This window comes from Eutrigla gurnardus (assembly GCF_963514095.1).
Source record: "Eutrigla gurnardus genome assembly, chromosome: 6".
Classification (NCBI taxonomy): domain Eukaryota; kingdom Metazoa; phylum Chordata; class Actinopteri; order Perciformes; family Triglidae; genus Eutrigla; species Eutrigla gurnardus.
This window is the reverse complement of record NC_139920.1, coordinates 554616-574232: the sequence shown is the minus strand read 5'-3', so window position 1 is coordinate 574232 and position 19617 is coordinate 554616. Positions and strand designations below refer to the sequence as shown.

General features: G+C 44.2%; 1 protein-coding gene across 1 annotated transcript in view; it reads left to right on the top strand.

Annotated features, from left to right (window-relative positions):
* LOC311014760 (epidermal growth factor receptor substrate 15-like 1) overlaps positions 1-19617 on the top strand; it is a 139824-nt gene that overhangs the window by 44486 nt on the left and 75721 nt on the right. Inside the window, exons 11-13 of the mRNA XM_084011552.1 lie at positions 35-191; positions 1390-1452; positions 7255-7340. Coding sequence (XP_083867678.1) covers positions 35-191; positions 1390-1452; positions 7255-7340 — 306 coding nt within the window. The remainder of the gene's footprint in view (positions 1-34; positions 192-1389; positions 1453-7254; positions 7341-19617) is intronic.

The window sequence follows — 19617 nt, the reverse complement described above, 5'->3', positions numbered from 1 at the left end:
ACCGAATGCATTGAATGTCTGCTCTGTGCTGCAGGGCTCTGGCAGACACAAGGCAGATAGGCAAGCTGACCAGGGAGCAGTTTGCCCTCGCCATGTATTTCATCCAGCAGAAAGTCAGCAAGGGCATGGACCCTCCGCAGGCTTTGACTGCTGACATGATCCCCCCCTCTGAGAGAGGCACTCCTGTACCAGTAGGTCCCATACACACACACAGTTCATGATTACAAGAGCTGAGTCTCATACGTATATATGGATCCCAGGTGGTCAGGCAAGCACCTTTCATGATAACTCGCTGCTAATGTTGTGTGAGTGTGTGAATTGAAAGCTCTACATAAGTGCCACCATTGATGCAGCCAATTTTGACTTTAGTTTGTATATATATTATATTTGAATACTCTGGTAAATAATAGATAAAGACAGAATTGCAGAAAACATATCAGCTGCCTGTTTGGTCATCGAACCCGCACTACTAATGATCAGTTCTCAAAATGTTGAATGTCTTCTGAAATTATCAATTGTTGTGATTACTAGTGATGATTGTGTAAACAAAGCTGTTTACAATAGCTCTTCTTTCCAGAAGGTTCATGTTTTATTTCATGACAGAGTATTCATGTTTTAGGATGGTAATGGAAGTGGACTTTATTTCAGACATTTTGATCCACCTCTGCTATAAATCACAGCTGGAAATCAGGGATATGTGTATTTTCTGTTTGATGTGTCAAATAAAAAAAGCTTAATTAAAGCAGTAACATACCAAATTTCTCCAGTTAACCCAGGGCTTCAACATTTCCATGCTGTCAGTATAATTGTATGACTATTACCTGGTATATTCGAGTATTGTTAACTTTTGATCTTCACAGCATGGCATAATGCTAATGTCAGCTAACACAGAAAAAGAACAAGGAACTTGATATGTACTGGGGACTCAAAATATTTAGTCTCTTTAGACATGAGGTACTGTTGTTGTTTTTATCATTGTAAGAGACTAAAGGGGCGTTCACACCAGACGGCAAGCACATTTCCGTGTCGCGCCACTCGTGCAAGTTTGGCCGCAGGATCATTTGTGTTTATTGGCATCACTGGGGCTTCTGTTGTGGGGTGACATTATAAATACAATTGAATTGAGTTTAATTGAATTATAAGGCACAGTGAGTCTATGACTTTTATGAAATGTGCTACATAAATAAACTTGACTTGTTGTGGAAGTCCCAGATATGGCGGGAAACAAACGCCGTCCTGTCTGGGTTCATAACATGAATTTCACCAAGCTGTATTCACTGTGAATAGCCGCGTTATTCGCATTATTGACTTTACATGCAATTTAATCGCCAAAAAATGTGTTTGAGGTTTGTTGTGAATGCCCCTTTAAATAATCCTCTATGCCTGCAGAGTCTGTCTGGATACATGACTCCAGTGGGATCAGAGATGGCTGCTCTGTCTGAGATGAGACGGGTGAGTCAGTGCTTCTCCTTTAGTCCTTTTACATTTCTCCTGCTCTGTGCATATTTTGTCAAACAACATATTTGGTGAAAGACAACCCCCCGTTTTTCATATTTAATTGCATTGCAATTAGGGATGGCCAAAACTAAAAATATTTTTACCGACCACCGAGCCTCATTTACCGGTTTAAACCGGTTAACTGTTCAGATTAAAATGCGCTATTAAAATTTATGAAAAATTGAGTGTGAGGGATAATTTGTTCACTCCACACAAACAAAGATCTTGTAATGAGATGGCAAACTGTAGTCTTGTAGTCTACTCCTAGTCACGTAGCGTGTAGTCTACTACTGTGTATAATAATTGAGATTGCATTCTCCGCACCTCGCATGCGGGAATAATTAAGACTTGAGGAGAAATTATACAGTGGGAGACGCTGTGTCCGTCATGCATGTATATCACAAAACAGGGTTAGAGCGCACAGCAGTAGACATAATGGTGGCGAGACCTCAGTGCCTGCACGAGGCGCCAGGCCATTCCTCATCATCATCATCATCATCATCATCACCATCTTCACCATCCGCGCTCCACAGCTGCACCGGATTCCCCGTCCAACACCAGAACGGCGGGACACTGGGGCCCACGTGGCTCTAGCGCGCCGCTCAGACCAGCTGCAGCCCCTACTCCGGCTCCAGCTCGCGGCAAATTTGTGCGTTTCTCCATGGACAACAGGCTGCCGAGGCGCGACACCAGGCGCGACACCAGGCACAAGCGGCGCGCAAGCAGAACACGATCCTTTAAACGGTTAACGTTAATACGGTCAAGCACCGGTCAAATGGTCACCGGTGGACATCCCTAATTGCAATCTGGGATTATACAATTTCCATTTGGAGTTTATGTAATGGACCTACACAAAAACAAAACTTAACCCAAAAACTTGGCAAAGTTGAAATGAAAAGAAAATAAGAAATACAGGGAAAAACTTTAAACATTCTACAAAGCTTTGTTAAATCCATTAATACGAAATGGAAAGAATAGAGCACCCCAGCAAACCTGCCAAGAGAAGACCAGCAGTACTCACGTCCAGCAAGGATGACCTCAGTCAGGGAGGCAACAAAAAGACCCTGAAGGAGCTGGAACGCTCCACAGTGGAGATTGGAGTACCCGTCCCTAGGACCACTCCACAGAGCTGGGCTTTATGAAGAGTGGCCAGAAAAAAAGTTGGTTAAAGAAAGAAAATACAAGACAAACAAATCTGGAGTCTCCCACATGCCTTTTGGCGAACTACAAACCTGTTTTCTCTTTGTCTCTCTCTTTTTGGTGCCATATTTCTCCATTTTGTAATATTTGAATTAATGGTGCTCCATGGGATGTTGAAAGTATCATATTGCTAAGAGGTGGACTCTGGTATGACTCTGTGAACAGGTGTACAGTATATACACTATATTGCCAAAAGTATTGGCTCACCTGCCTTGACTCAAATATGAACTTGTTGGGGTTGTAGCAGGAGCAGATTTGGTTATCAACAGCTAATTATTAATGTCAATATGATTATCGATATTAATAATTATATTTAATATATTATCATGATATAATCATGAATAAACGGGGCACCACCCTGGGATCAGGGAAAAGATAACCTAAAACTGTATTCAGTCTCAATATAAAGGTTTTATACTCACATGCCAATCATCGTGATCATTGGCATAGGAGTACAAAACCAATCGAACAATTAAAAAGGCGTGAAATTCAAGCACTAGCCTTCACAACCTGCTGTTATCCAGTGACATATACACAACAAGCACAAGAGACCGCTAGTTATAATATAATAAGATTTATTAAAATCAGTAATAATGATCACAATCAATAACACTGCAATTAACAAAGCCTTATTACCTAACTACCTAACACACAAAACTAAGCTAAACAGAAGGAGAGACACACGTGGAGTGTGTGTGTGTTTGTGTGTGCGTGTGTGTGTGCGTGTGTGCGTGTAGAGAGAGAGAGGTGGAGAGATATGGTCGGGCGCGACCATCAGATGGAGCTATTCCTCACAGCGTTCAGGGGCGGAGCCACTGACGTCAGACAGGATCGCGAGAGGGAGAGAGCGAGAGAGAGAGAGCGAGAGGTGGAGCTACGTCCTCAACGCATTCAGGGGCGGAGCCACTGACGTCCGATGGAGTAGCGAGAGAGAGAGAGAGAGAGAGAGAGATAGCCGTATTTAGCCACCAGATGTAGCTATGTCCCTAGCGTCCGCCGGGAACAGCTGGCTTAGGACACGTGTGTGCGGCGTGTATGTGTGTGTGTGTGTGTTAGCGGGACACAAACAAAGAGAGAGAGAATGCGCGAGTGATATTCTGAGTCTCAGAAGCCATGCCGCTATCACACGGGCCCGAGTGAATAAACTGGCGTTTATTCCGCGAGACCGGTCTTTTAACTGATAGTAGAGGCTTTCTGAGCTTGCGAATATGGCGGAGGTTAGTCGCAAACACTGTTACAGAAATCAACCCAGCTGCGTGGGTACACGATCAGTATTCAAATACAGCAGCACATGAACCAACGGACTCGGCGGTCCGCGATCAGAACTTAAAACACGTTAGCAAGAATTACTAGCGTGTCCTACACTATCACTTATGTCTCTGCCCAGACTGATAGCCTCTTACTGGTATCGGCGATGACGGCGTTCCGTAACGGCGGTAGTTCGTGGGCCCCGGCGTCAGCGGGGGACGTGATGAGTCGGCTTTGTCCAGACGAGAGCGGAGCGGGTTTCCTCTCGTTGATCAAACTCAAATAAAGAAAACAGTTGGTGTTTCCTCCTTCCACGAGCGGCGATATAATCGCAGCTTGGCGATTTAGTCAGCTTACTTCAGACAGCGTCTGGTAGCTGGAAGGCAGGAACCGGCTTGGTTCCTCTTGTTGCAGCGGTGCGCTGCAGGAGGGGTCGCCTCCCGTTGCAACGTGGTGTTGCGCCGGTTGTAGGACGAGACGCCAGAGTAGGAGTCAGAGTAAGAGAGCGTTTTCCAGGCGGCTTCGGTTTATAAAGCTCAGGCCGCTCCAGGGGACCCCCCGGGGTTCCCTGAAGATTGTCAGCCAATAGGGCACCAGTTGGGTGGCGTCGCATCTCTCACCTGGGTGAGATGTGAAACTAAAATGGCGGTGTAGTTTTTAATCCCCTTTGTCCTGTTGTCCTGGCCGCATGTGTAGGCTTTTGTAGGCCGCATTGTGTAGTCCTAACGGTTAGGTCCCAACAAACTTAAGTGACATCCCATTCTTAATCCATAGGGTTTAATATGACGTCGGTCCACCCTTTGCAGCTATAACAGCTTCAACTCTTCTGGAAGGCTTTCCACAAGGTTTAGGAGTGTGTTTATGGGACTTTTTGACCATTCTTCCAGAAGTTTATTTGTGAGGTCACACACTGATGTTGGACGGAAGGCCTGGCTCTCAGGCTCCACTCATTCATCCCAAAGGTGTTCTATCGGGTTGAGGTCAGGACTCTGTGCAGGCCAGCCAAGGTCATCCACACCAAACTCTCTCCTCCATGTCTTTATGGACCTTGCTTTGTGCACTGGTGCACAGTCATGTTGGAACAGGAAGGGGCCATCCCCAAACTGTTCCTACAAAGTTGGGAGCATGGAATTGTCCAACATATCTTGGTATGCTGAAGCATTCAGAGTTCCTTTCACTGGAACTAAGGGGCCAAGCCCAGCTCCTGAAAAACAACCCCACACCATAATCCCCCCCTCCACCAAACTTTACACTTGGCACAATGTAGTCAGACAAGTACCATTATCCTGGTCACTCCAGAGAACGCGTCTCCACTGTTCTAGAGTCCAGTGGCGGCGTGCTTTACACCACTGCATCCGACACATTGCATTGCACTTGGTGATGTATGGCTTGGATGCAGCTGATCACCATTGAAACCCATTCCATGAAGCTCTCTACGCTGTTCTTGAGCTAATCTGAAGGCCACATGAAGTTTGGAGGTCTGTAGTGATTGACTCTGACGAAAAGTTGTGCACTATGTGCCTCAGCATCCGGTGACCCGGCTCCGTCATTTTATGTGGTCTACCACTTCTTGGCTGAGTTGCTGTCGTTCCCAATCGCTTCCACTTTGTTATAATCCCACTGACAGTTGACTGAGGAATATTTAGGAGCGAGGAAATTTCACGACTGGACTTTTTGCACAGGTGGCATCCTATCACAGTACCACACTGGAATTCACTGAGTTCCTGAGAGCGACCAATTTTTTCACAAATGTTTGTCGAAACAGTCTGCATGCCTAGGTGCTGCTTTTATACACCTGTGGCCATGGAAGTGATGGGAACACCTGATTTCAATTATTTGGATGGGTGAGTGAATACTTTTGGCAATATATAGTGTACACCGAGATCATTTGATCAATCATGTGACTTAGGTGTACATTTACATTTACATTTAGCAGATGCTTTTGTCCAAAGCCACTTACAATAAGTACATTTGTCAAAAGAAAGAAAGAAAGAAACCACAACATATCATTGCCGATAAAGTAAGAGCTAAAAAATAGAAAAAGGTGTTAGGTCCTCGTCTGAGTAGCTGTTCAGCAAACATACCTTAAGAACAACAGTGCTATGATTATGATAGGTAAGGTTTTTATTTTTTTACGCTAAGCAAATTGTCTCCTCGCATTACTTGCAGGATCATTTCAGCTTTCTTCGCGTCACTTGCATTAGATATCCTGGAGAGGAGGCGGGCCTTTCCTCCGTGTAGACAGCAACAATGTTTCAGCCATCATGGCTGGCCACTATTGCTGCTTTGTACATGGAAGTCCCAGATCCTTCATCCTGTCTAAGTTCATAACATCACCCAGAAGGTGCTCAGTGAATTGAATGAAGCTGTTTTCACTGTGAATAGAAAGACACATGTTGGCTGCTTTACTACAGCTGTACAAACTCCAAATAAACATCTTGTGATTTAGTTATAATAAAAAGATGCTGAAATATGACAATTTGTAGAAAGTCTGCAAGATGACAGGCAAATAACTTTTAAAATGCTGTTTTCTGAATGGAGTTTGGATCGATGACTTTTCAGTTTTTATAATGACTATTTTGTGTAGGTCCATTCACCCAAGTCACTGTATCAAATATATTTACTGCCCACTGTTCTCCTCATATCCAAAACGGTCTAACGTGCACCTCTTCGTCCTCTCTCAGGCTCTAATGTTGAAGTTGTGGGTAGGTAACATGCAACTACAATGTATTAACCTTTTAAATGCTTTCAGTGGCTGGCCGTTCAGGCTGATTACAGGAAAGCATTTCAACACTTTTCTCTATTCCAGTACAGTCCAGTGACCGTGTCTCACCCTGTCAACTGTCTGCTGATCAAGGGAGGATTCAAGGTCACTCACTTTTAAAATGCAGTTGTTTATGGCCCAGGGATTAATAAGTTCAGTCAAATCAAAGGCATTGTGCAACAAGACTCCTTTTTTGGTTCTAAGTAATGTCTCCACACTCCACAAAATACTATAACTTTATTGAAAACATTTAGAAATGTCACACAGGGCTGATTCATAAAATCCTGAATCCTTCCTCGACTTGGCAGATTGTCAGTGGTGGTGACTCTCCCCCAACATATGAGTGATTTACCATATCACCTACTGATTCAACCTCTGTATTGCTCCTCTTATTGAGCTGTGGTATCTCTCCTCCTCCTCCGTCTCCTCCTTTTTTTGACCTGGTCTGCTATGGCTCAGTTGGTAACATTTGAATATCCCACTTCACCTCCTCATCATATTAAGGTTGTCCTCCACCCTTCCTCTCTATGTCTCTGTCTCCACAGGACAGCTCTAGTTCAGTGGGTTCAGGGGAGTTCATTGGCATCAAGGAGTTGGATGACATCAGCCAGGAGATAGCCCAGTTACAGAGGTAACAACAATATCACTGACAACACTGACACTGTAAACCATTCTTACTTCCATCCATCCATTGTCTACCACTTATCTGTATTCAGGGTCACGGACCATTCTTACTTATTAGAGTAAAAACAATAGCAACAGTGTTGCCAATTGCAAATGTTTTTCATCAAGTAGTTATCACCTCATCATGCACATGTACTTTCACTGTTAGTTGCTGTTTGCTATTATGAATCCACTCTCAGTGGACCTCTAACATTAGATACCTCGCAAATCCATTGTCATCATCCGTGTCCAGGCTTTTCTTATCACTTCCTATAGTGATAATAAAACACAAACCACGTCATGTCTCTACTAGAGTGATCCTAGTATATTGCAGCCTGGATCTTCTTTGTCATTCCTTTTTAAATTTATAAAAAAACAAAACAAACATAGAAAAAGTGAAATTCAGAACAACGACCTCAACGGGCTGACGTGCTGAGTGAGCCTGTGGGGCATGCTCACACTGAAAGCATGCACTGATAACACAGGGAGAGCAGCAATGCTCTCTAGATATATACTATACATTTTAATAGCTGTTTGCTGCTTTATTAATGCTCTGAATATCAGAGCATTAATAAAGCAGAAAACTATCGGTACTTTTTTTTTATTCCGATGGTAAAGTACTTTTTCAGTCGTGGCTTATCATGAAGACCACAGCCTCCATGTGTCTTAAGTCTATGCTCTTCCCCTTATAAACGACAGTATTCAAGTCTTATTCTACAAAGTAATAATTAAAACTAATCTGTTTTAATCTTATTTTTTCAATTAATAATTTAACAATTAACATCCAAACAAAATGTTTGGCCTATTCAGTTTGTGCTGGAATGTGAAGGGTTAAATGATTTGTCGACCTATCATAATTTTCTAGGAAGAAAATATTATAATATTTCAATGTGAGACTAATTTCAAATGAGTAAAATTGACTTAACACGGGTGGGCTTTGTTATCCCTAACTGTGTTCTGACTGCTGTGAGGAATCACCGCTAGCAGAATATAGCAGCCAATAAACCAGCTAGCTTGCCTGTTGGTTTATGATGAAAACGAGTAGCGGTGCCACTGGTGAGGAGGACGTCATTGCAAATTAATTATCGATGCATTTAACCAGATAAACCTTTACGAAATATTGGAATTAATCAGAAAAGGAAAAGCTATGCCAGAGCTGAATTTAGTGCAACAACAGCAGCCGTTCCAAAGATATGCCTGGATGACAAGATCAACAAAGGAGCTTTCCCGCTGTGATTGCTTGCTGTTTGGTGTGAGAGTGGGTCTTGGGCCAAAGATGGATTCTCTCATTCAGAAAGTTTATCCAAGTCAGCCCATCACATTCAGACAATTTCAAGTCACCTGAAGGCTACTATTCTCCTTAGAACATGTGGGGACACCAGGATAGAGCTCCAGCCCCATGAGCAATAACAGCAGGATGTCAGTGCTCATAATGGTAAGGTTAGGAGGAACTGGGATAGCACAGCAAGAAGGTGTAACAGCAGATAGTCCCCTGTAGTTTGTAGCTGTGACTTTGAAGAGATCACAGTTTTGCCGGAGGTCTTCGGTCATAAGGGGACAGCAGCGAGAAAAGGAGGCTTAACCAGACCAAAATTTACATTTACATTTACATTTACATTTAGGTCATTTAGCAGACGCTTTTGTCCAAAGCGACTTACAATAAGTACATTTGTCAAAAGAAGGAAACAAGGAAACCACAACGTATCATTGCTGATAAAGTAAGAGCTAAAAATAGAACAAGTGTTAGGTCCTCATCTGAGTAAACTAGTACTTCAAGAGCAACAGTGCTACGATCAGAGTGCTATAGGGTGTTAGTGGGTCATGCTAGTCGAGGTGAAGTCTGAACAGGTGAGTCTTGAGCCTTTTTCGGAAAATGGCAAATGACTCAGCTGTCCTGAAATTAGTCGGGAGTTCGTTCCACCACTGAGGCGCCAGAACAGAGAAGAGTCTGGATTTTGCTGAGCGACATTTGTTTGATTTCAGCAATGGTGGTACCAGCCGGCCAGCTGAAGTAGAGGAGCGAAGTGCTCGCTTCGGGGCATGAGGTTTGACCAGTGTTTGAAGGTAGATGGGTGCCGTTCCATTGATGGCCCTGAAGGCCAGTGTCATCGTCTTGAATTGGATGCGTGCTGCAACAGGGAGCCAGTGGAGGTCACGGAGGAGGGGGGTCACATGGGAGAATTTGGGTAGATTGAAGATAAGGCGTGCTGCAGCGTTCTGGATACGCTGCAATGGTTTAATCGCAGAGGCCGGGAGTCCGGCCAGGAGAGAGTTGCAGTAGTCAAGGCGGGAGATGACCAGTGCTTGGACCAAGAGTTGCGTTGCATCCTTTGTGAGGAAGGTCCGAATCCTGCGGATGTTGTAGAGGGCAAATCTGCAGGATCGGGCCACAGCAGTGATGTTGGGGGTGCAGGATAGTTGGTCATCGAGGATTACACCCAGGTTCCTGGAAAAGTGGATTGGCTAGCTTTATGCAAATGTTTTCTTTTATTGAAAACAACAATACAAAATAAAATTATTAAGTGCACATTTCAGGTAAACAAGGACTCGGCGATACAAAATTGAAATGATAAAGTACAGGTTCTAGGACACAGCCTATAGTGCAGGGTACTATTCCATCTATTTGAGACTTCCTGTGCGAGTGACTCTTTTTTCTGATGATATGCGACTTGTTGCTGCTCGAGCGCCACTTGATTTGCTGGGCTATGCTTAAAATGTCCCACAACTCTTCTGCATTTTGCCAATGCGCTATCAAACGGGCTGTGGGTTAGAGAAACCGTGACGGCTCAGTGCACACTGTATGCAATGCACAGCATGTGCTCAAAGTGGAGCTGCCTGGCCACTGCAGTCATATTGCATGCAGTCTCCGTTGCCAGTGAGACAACTTTGATTTCGATGTCCCACTCTCCAGATACTTTCATAAAGCGCTCTGCAACAGCATTAGCGAAGTGTCTTCATAACAGTCAAAGCATATGACTGAAGTCTTATCAAGCGAACCATCTGCCAACTGTTTAAATGAAAACTTTCCATTCAAAATCGTTTTACCATCCATGTTTTCGTTCGCTCACCCGGCTCCTTATCACACCCAGATTTTTTACAGCAGGTCTGACATATGGTTCTAGGTAACACAAGTGCATATGAGGGGCATCACGGGCACCACTAGGACCTAAAATCAGAACTTCAGTTTTGCTTTCATTGAAATTCAGAAAGTTTAAGGCCATCCATGCTTTGATGTCTGTAAGACAATCAAACAATGATTTAATGGCGTTTTCATCCTTCCGTTTCAAGGGCAGGTAGATCTTAGTATCATCAGAATAACATGGCCCTTTTCCACCGAGGCATTTTTACCCCTTTCCCACCAACGCGAACCTAGTTCAAGAGCCGGGCCGGTGCCATGCTGGTTCGCAGTTGGTTCAACTTGCGAACCGTCCGATAACCTGTTTGCGTTTCCACCGGCTAGAGAGCCCAGAGAACCACGTCATTACGTCACTGTATACGTCTGAGGTTTCCCCGCAGCGCTAATTTCAAGCATAGCAGACATGTCTCTTCAGAAAAAGTGTTTATTTTGGTAAATAATACAATAACAATAAAATACCCAAAATACTAAAATCACAACATTTTTTAAAGTGTAGAACAGTGTGTGATCAATAGATCAGAGTGTTTGATGTTTAGTCATCTGCAGGTTGGACCTCCGTTCAATATCGCCGATGTCCGACAGCTCTACAAACACAAACACAGAGAACAGCGGTTTAATCACAAACGTGTCCACGACGCTGCGAACACAGATGTTATGTTACGTAGGTAGTTGGTAACGTTTAGTGAGCCAACGGCAGTCAGAAAGTGGCATGCTAACGTTGTTGTTAGCAATATCACGCTAGCTGGCTAGCTAGCCGGTCAGCTTACATTACGCGAGGAAGCATAGCCACTAGTTGCTGCTGTTACGAACGTAATCACTAGCTTGGTAAACTAAACAGAAATATGTCGTTAGTTTGCAACGAGGTGAAACATTTTAAAAGTGAAACTTCCCGGGAACGTTAGTAAAACAACGCACTCCGCAGCGGCGTATTTTCCCCCGTTGCCTCGATCGTTAACCCCGCCCCCAGCCCCTAACGTAAGCCGGGCCCAGTTCCAGCCCAGCAAAGAGTTGGGGCCGCTCGGGAACCAGTTTTCCAGGCCGAGAGCCGGCTCTTTGTCTGTGGAAACAGGAAGAACTGGTTCGCAATTGGGCACCGGCTCCGAACCGGCCCTCAAAATGCCTCGGTGGAAAAGACTCCTTGCTGGTCTGGAACCGGCCCCGGAAGAAGGTCTTGCTTACGTTAGGGGCTGGGGGTGGGGTTAACGCTCGAGGCAACGGGGGAAAATACGCCACTGTGGAGTTTTACTAACGTTACTGTTCCCGGTAAGTTTCATTTTTAAATTGTTTCACCTCGTTGCAAACCAACGACACATTTCTGTTTAGTTTACCAAGCTAGTGATTAAGTTTGTAACAGCAGCAACTAGTGGCTATGCTTCCTCGGGTAATGTAAGCTGACCGGCTAGCTAGCCAGCTAGCGTGATATTGCTAACAACAACGTTAGCATGCCACTTTCTGACTGCCGTTGGCTCACTAAACGTTACCAACTACCAACGTGACTTAACATCTGTGTTCGCAGCATCGTGGACAAGTTTGTGATTAAACCGCTGTTCTCTGGTTTGTGTTTGTAGAGCTGTCGGACATTGGCGATATTGAACTGTTCTACACTTTAAAAAAATGTTGTGATTTTAGTATTTTGTGTATTTTATTGTTATTGTATTATTTGCCAAAATAAACACTTTTTCTGAAGAGACATGTCTGCTATGCTTGAAATTAGCGCTGCAGGGAAACCTCAGACGTATACAGTGACGTAATGACGCGGCTCTCTGGGCTCTCTAGCCGGTGGAAACGCAAACAGGTTCTCAGAAGGTTCGCAAGTTGAACCAACTGCAAACCAGCACGGGCACCGGCCCGGTTCTTGAACTAGGTTCGCGTTGGTGCAAAATTTTCTGAAGATGGACACAAGGGGAAGAAGTTAGATGGAAAATAAAATAGGTCCAATAATAGACCCCTGAGGGACTCCACAAGGAAGAGGTGCTGAGGAAGAGACAGACGTACCAAAGTTGACAGAAAAGCTCCTTTCAGACAGGTAAGACCTGAACCAGTCCAGAGCAGTGACTTTAATGCCAACCCACTGCTCGAGGCAAAAGATGAGGATCTTATGGTCAACTCTATCAAAAGTGGCTTTGAGATCTAAAAGTACAAGAATGGCAGAATCGCCTGAGTCAGCGTTTAATAAAAGATTGTTAAAAACCTTTAAGAGTACAGACTCGGTGCTGTGCAGGGGTTTAAAACCAGACTGAAACACTTCAAGGATGCCATGCATGTCTAAATAAGACTGCAATTGCAAAAGTACAACTTTTTCCAAGATTTTTGAAAGAAAGGGGAGTTTGGAAATTGGTCAGAAATCGGAGAGGACTTATGTGTCCAGATTGGGTTTTTTGATCAGAGATTGTACTGTTGCATGCTTAAAGGTTGCTGGCACAACACCTGCAGATAGACTTCTATTTATAATCATTAGTATATTTGGTCCTATAGTCTCTTTTACAATCTTCTACAAAATCTTTTACAAAATGAGAGGGGACGACATCTGTGCAACAACCTGAAGGTTTCAAATGGCCAATGGTTTCCTTTAAAAGAGACAGAGACACAGGCTCAAACTGGTTAAAAACAGCAGAGCAGGTGACAGAGGTTCCCTGGCTGTCTGAACCTCTGCGAACCAACAGATCATTGTTGCGAGCGTCAGAGAGAAAATGGAAGAAATCGGGCCAGCACGAGGACCTTGCTCACTACCACCACCTCCTCTCTGACTTCACCTCAACTGTTTCGGCAGCTAAATCTGCCTTCTACCTGGCAAAGATCAACTCTTCTGCCTCCAACCCCCGGGAAACTCTTCTCCATGTTCTCCTCCCTCCTCACCCCTCCTACCCCTTCCTCCCTTACTGCCGATGACTTTGCAACTTACTTTACCAAGAAAGTAAATGACATCAGCTCCTCATTCACGCCTATTCCCTCCCAGAAGACATCTCCCCCAACTCTCAACTCTGATGGTCTTACCAGCTTTAGCCCCCTCACCTCTGAAGACATTCACGCACTTGTTACATTTAACCGTGCCACCACCTGCTCCCTTGACCCGATTCCCTCCTCGCTTCTCCAGGACATCTAACATGACATCTTGCCATTCCTCACCACCCTGATAAACTCCTCTCTCACCTCAGGTGTCATTCCAGCGGATTTTAAGACAGCTACCGTGAAGCCTCTCCTTAAAAAACCCACCCTACTGACATCCAAAGCTACAGACCTGTATCTCTTCTGTCATTCCTGTCTAAAACCTTGGAACATGCCGCCTACAACAAACTGTCATCCTATCTCTCGCAGAACAACCTCCTAGACCCTAATCAATCAGGATTCAGGACTGCTCACTCCACTGAGACGGCCCTCCTCACAGTGACCGAGTCCCTGCGAGACGCCAGAGCCTCATCCCACTCCTCCATTCTCATTATCCTCGACCTATCTGCTGCATTCGACACAGTCAACCACCAAATCCTCCTCTCCACTCTGGCTGAACTTGGCATAACTGACTCTGCTCTCACCTGGTTTACATCATACCTGACAAATCGCACCTTTCAGGTCACATGGAATGGCTCTATGTCCAAACCCTGTTCTCTGGACACGGGTGTCCCTCAAGGCTCAGTATTAGGACCGCTTCTGTTCTCACTATACACCAGATCACTAGGTTCCGTTATCACATCGCATGGATTCTCCTACCATTGCTACGCAGATGACACCCAGCTGTTCCTCTCTTTTCCCCCGTCCTCTGACACTCATATTGCAACTCGCATCTCCAACTGTCTGGCTGACATCTCTGTCTGGACAACTGCACATCACCTCAAGCTTAACCTGAATAAAACCGAACTCCTCTTCATCCCAGGGAAAGACTGCCCTTGCATGGACCTGTCGGTCACTGTCGAGGGCATCACAGTATTGCCGTCGTCAACTGCGAGGAACCTGGGTGTAATCCTCGATGACCAACTATCCTGCACCCCCAACATCACTGCTGTGGCCCGATCCTGCAGATTTGCCCTCTACAATATCCGCAGGATTCGGACCTTCCTCACAAAGGATGCAACGCAACTCCTGGTCCAAGCACTGGTCATCTCCCGCCTTGACTACGGCAACTCTCTCCTGGCCGGACTCCCGGCCTCTGCGATTAAACCATTGCAGCGTATACAGAACGCTGCAGCACGCCTTATCTTCAATCTACCCAAATTCTCCCATGTGACCCCCCTCCTCCGTGACCTCCACTGGCTCCCTGTTGCAGCACGCATCCAATTCAAGACGATGACACTGGCCTTCAGGGCCATCAATGGAACGGCACCTGTCTACCTTCAAACACTGGTCAAACCTGATGCCCTGAAGCGAGCACTTCGCTGCTCTACTTCAGCTGGCCGGCTGGTACCATCATCGCTGAAATCAAACAAATGTCGCTCAGCAAAGTCCAGACTCTTCTCTGTTCTGGCGCCTCAGTGGTGGAACGAACTCCCGACTAATGTCAGGACAGCAGAGTCATTTGCCATTTTCCGAAAAAGGCTCAAGACTCACCTGTTCAGACTTCACCTCTACTCTACATAGCATGACCCACTAACACCCCCCCCCCCCCCCCCCCCCAAAAAAAAACCTTACCTATAGCACTCTGATCATAGCACCGTTGCTCTTGAAGTACTACTTTACTCAGATGAGGACCTAACACTTGTTCTATTTTTAGCTCTTACTTTATCGGCAATGATACGTTGTGGTTTCTTTGTTTCCTTCTTTTGACAAATGTACTTATTGTAAGTCGCTTTGGACAAAAGCGTCTGCTAAATGACCTAAATGTAAATGTAAATGATAGGGATGGATGGATCATAAGTAGTGTTGTTTTTGGCGGCCTCTTTTACCTATAGTTTTAGTCTAGTCTTTGTCTCAAGCTATCATTTTAGTTTTTATTAGTTTTAGTCACGTCCATACTGTTTTTAGTCTAGTCAAGTTTCAGTCGACTAAAAGTCAGAGCATTTAGTCTTATTTTAGTCAGAACTGTCCATGACTATTTTTGTCTAGTTTGAGTCGACGAAAACTGATGACATTTTAGTCTAGTTTTAGTCTAGTTTTAGTCAAAGATTGTATTTAGCCAAACCCATTTCACAATTCAGGTTATCTTATTATTATATTATTGTTACCTTATAGAATTAAAATTACATCCATTCCAGACACAGAAGACGCTCTGATTTGAATTTTCAACATATTTAAGTTACCAACCAAATATGTTATCACATGACCAGCATTTTCGCGTCTCATCTCGTTTTCCTCACGTGATAAAGGTTCGTTGACAACGATATTTAGTCATAATTTTCGTTAACGAAAGCAACACTACCCAGATACACATTTAATATGGTATAACTGTCAAAAAATAAATAAAATATAAAATAATGCCAATAAATAATATTTATTGGCATTATTTTATACTCTATTTTTTTTAATTTATTTGACTCTTTCTTTCTTCTCTTTTTCTTATGTAGCAACTGCAACTGTACATTTTCCCGAGGGGTTAATAAAGTATTCTGATTCTGATTTCCACAGATATTTATGAACAAATATAAATAAATGTGAATGTGGTCGCAAAATACAGAGACGAAACAATGATATAACATTTCGTCTCACCTCGTTTTGGTCAACGAAAATTAAGACACATTTTAGCATAGTTTTTATTTTCTAAACCAAATTTAGTCTCATTTTTATTCGTCTACAATATTGCATTATATATTTAATTATCGTTATCGTCACATGACCAGCATTTTCGTTCCGTCTCGTCTCGTTTTCCTCACTTGATAAAGGATGCTGTTAAAAGTACTAAAAAGAACCTGAGGTTTGTGACAGTTCCTAGTGATGACAGAAAAATATTTATTTTTTTCAGCCTTGACAGTTCTCTGACAGCTGTATTTCAAAATGTCAAGACACCTGCAGCCTGTCTTTTTTCCACCTGCGTTCAGCTCTCCTGCACTCTTATCTAACAGCACGAGTGGTATGGGTTTGGAGCGCATGTCTTTAAATGGTGTGACAATATCCAGGATGTTTTGGCAGGTTTAATAAAATATTAGGGTTAACTCCTCAGTATTTAAGCAAAGGGGGGCTGAGTGAGTCTCAACATGCTCAAAAGCAGCAGAGAACTGTTCAGCAGTTTTCACACACTTCCAGGAGGCCGGCTCGCCTGCTGCTGCGTCCGACGAGAGCACTCATCCTCGGACACAGCTCTGCGCGCGTGCACCCCCAGCTCTGGAGCTCTGACTTTGACATTTTCACACACTTCCAAGAGGCCGGCTCGCCTGCTGCTGCGTCCGACGGGGAGCACTCATCCTCGGACACAGCTCTATGCATCTACAAATATACATTTGTAGATGCATAGAGTACATTTGTACATGCATACATATACAAATGCATGACAATTCTGCATCTCTGTGATTTCTAGCAAATGCCAATCGCATTGCACGGTGTTGGGTTGTAAGCACAGGCCGTAGTTGTGGACGTCGGGCCTTCAAACCGCCCTCATGGAGTCGATTTCAGACCGTTTGAGTTGAAACTTGAACATCAGTGGCCTGCTGGACATTTTGTAGGGCTCTGGCAGTGCTCCTTCTGTTCCTCCATGCACAAATGAGCATATATCGGTCCTGCTGTTGGGTGGTTGTCCTTCTTCTGCCCCCTCCACGTCTCCTGGTGTACTGGCCTGTCTCCTGGAATCTCCTCCATGCTCTAGACACTGTGCTAGAGACACAAACCTTCTTGCCACAGTGTGCATTGATTTACCATTCTGGATGAGTTGCACTAACTGGGCAACTGCTGTGGGTTGGAGAAACCGCCTCATGCTACCTCTAGTGGTGCAAACACTGCCAAAATTCAAAAAAGAAAAAAATCTGCCAGAAAGGCCGAGAACAGAGAAATGGTCTGTGGTCACCACCTGCAGAACCATTCCTTTATAGGGATGTCTTGCTAATCACCACTCGTTTGCAGCTGTGGTCTGTTCCATTTGCACAACAGCAGGTGAAATTGATTCCCAATCAGTGCTGCTTCCTTGTTGTTCCTAATTGGACAGGCTGATATCTCAGAAATATGATTGATATGCAGTTAATCATATTAATATATGATTAATGATATATATATATATTAGGGCTGTCAAAAGATTGATTTTTTTAATCGCGATTAATCGCATTTTGTCCATAGTTAACTCGCGATTAATCGCAAATTAATCGCATTTTTTGGCACATTTTTTTTTCTTCTAAATGTACCTTAATGTATTTTTTTCATATTCTTAATACTTTTAACAACATAAGGCAACTATACTTGATTTATGAAAATGTTTATTTAACACTTCAAATATCCCCTTACCAAAACATGGGATCAAAACAGGGTTATAAGAATATATCACAAACAATTAAAGTGAACATGTCACAGGAGATAGTGTAACAGGAGATAAGTACAGTTAGGATATAAGTGCATTGGCTTGCAAGTGATATCTCAGACTGGACGTACTTCTATGGTAGCTCATTTCATACCCACAGTACGCGCAGATGACTTTGGTCTTATCGACTGAACCATCCGGCAGTCTTTTGAAGGTGAACAGCTTTTCACATAAGGTGCGTGTCCACAGGCAGCGGTGTTTCCCCGCGTCCCATTCATTGTCTATGTGAAAAGCCGTGCAATGCATTCCGGTAGCGTCGCGGCGAATGTCGAGAGACGGCGCGTGAGTTGGCCGCTCCTCATTTGCCTTGAAGTCGAATCTACTTTATGTTAATCAGAGGCGCCGGGCTCGACTCGCTGCCTCGGGAACGCTCGCAAAAATGTGTTGTTTGAAGGAGAGAGCCTGTCAATCATCCTCTAGTGGCAGCCCACCAAGCCTGCAATACTGGGAAGCGGCGCGTCCACTCGCGTTTAAAATGCCCCTGTGGACACGTACCTATAGACAATGAATGGGACGCGGGGAAACACCGCTGCATGTGGAAACGTACCTTCCCTCTGGATCAAGACTACAGGTGCCACCGACGGCCATAAATCATACAATGCGCGTTTTTTTTTTTTAAATACCGAGCGTTAATCGCGCGTTAAAAAAATTAACGGCGTTAAGAGGATGTTGCGTTAACGCGTTATTAACGCGTTAACTTTGACAGCCCTAATATATATATATATATATATATATATATCCATGATGCGAATCTCCTGTTCCACCACATCCCAAAGGTGCTCTATTGGATTGAGATCTGGTGACTGTGGACACACAGTACAGTGAACTCATTGTCATGTTCAAGAAACCAGTCTGAGATGATTTGCGCTTTATGACATGGAGCGTTATCCTGCTGGATGTAGCCATCAGAAGATGGGTACACTGTGGTCATAAAGATGTGATGTGGACTCATCAGACCAGGCAACGTTTTTCCAATCTTCTATTGTCCAATTTTGGTGAGCCTGTGCGAATTGTAGCCTCAGTTTCCTGTTCTTACCTGACTGGCACCCGGTGTGGTCTTCTGCTGCTGTAGCTCTGCCCATCTGCTCTGCCCATCCGCCTCAAGGTTCGACGTGTTGTGCGTTCAGAGATGCTCTTCTGCATACCTCGGTTGTAACTAGTGGTTATTTGAGTTACTGTTGCCTTTCTATCAGCTGGAACCAGTCTGGCCATTCTCCTCTGACCTCTGACATCAACAAGGCATTTGCGCCCACAGAACTGCCGCTCACTGGATATATTCTCTTTTTTGGACCATTAAAGTAAACCCTAGAGATGGTTGTGTGTGAAAATCCCAGTAGATCAGCAGTTTCTGAAATACTCAGACCAGCCTTTCTGGCACCAACAACAATGCCACGTTCAAAGTCACTTAAGTCACCTTTCTTCCCCATTCTGATGCTCGGTTTGAACTGCAGCAGATCGTCTTGACCATGTCTACATGCCTAAATGCATTGAGTTGCTGCCATGTGATTGGCTGATTAGAAATTTGCGTTAAAGCGCAGTTGGACAGGTGTACCTAATAAAGTGGCCGGTGAGTGTATAAACTGTATGTGTGTGTGTATTGTCGTGTTCAAAGTCCTGAGTTGACCCATTGAGATGCTGTTAAATGGGCAGTTCATGCTTGGAAAGCCTCCAATGTATCAGAAA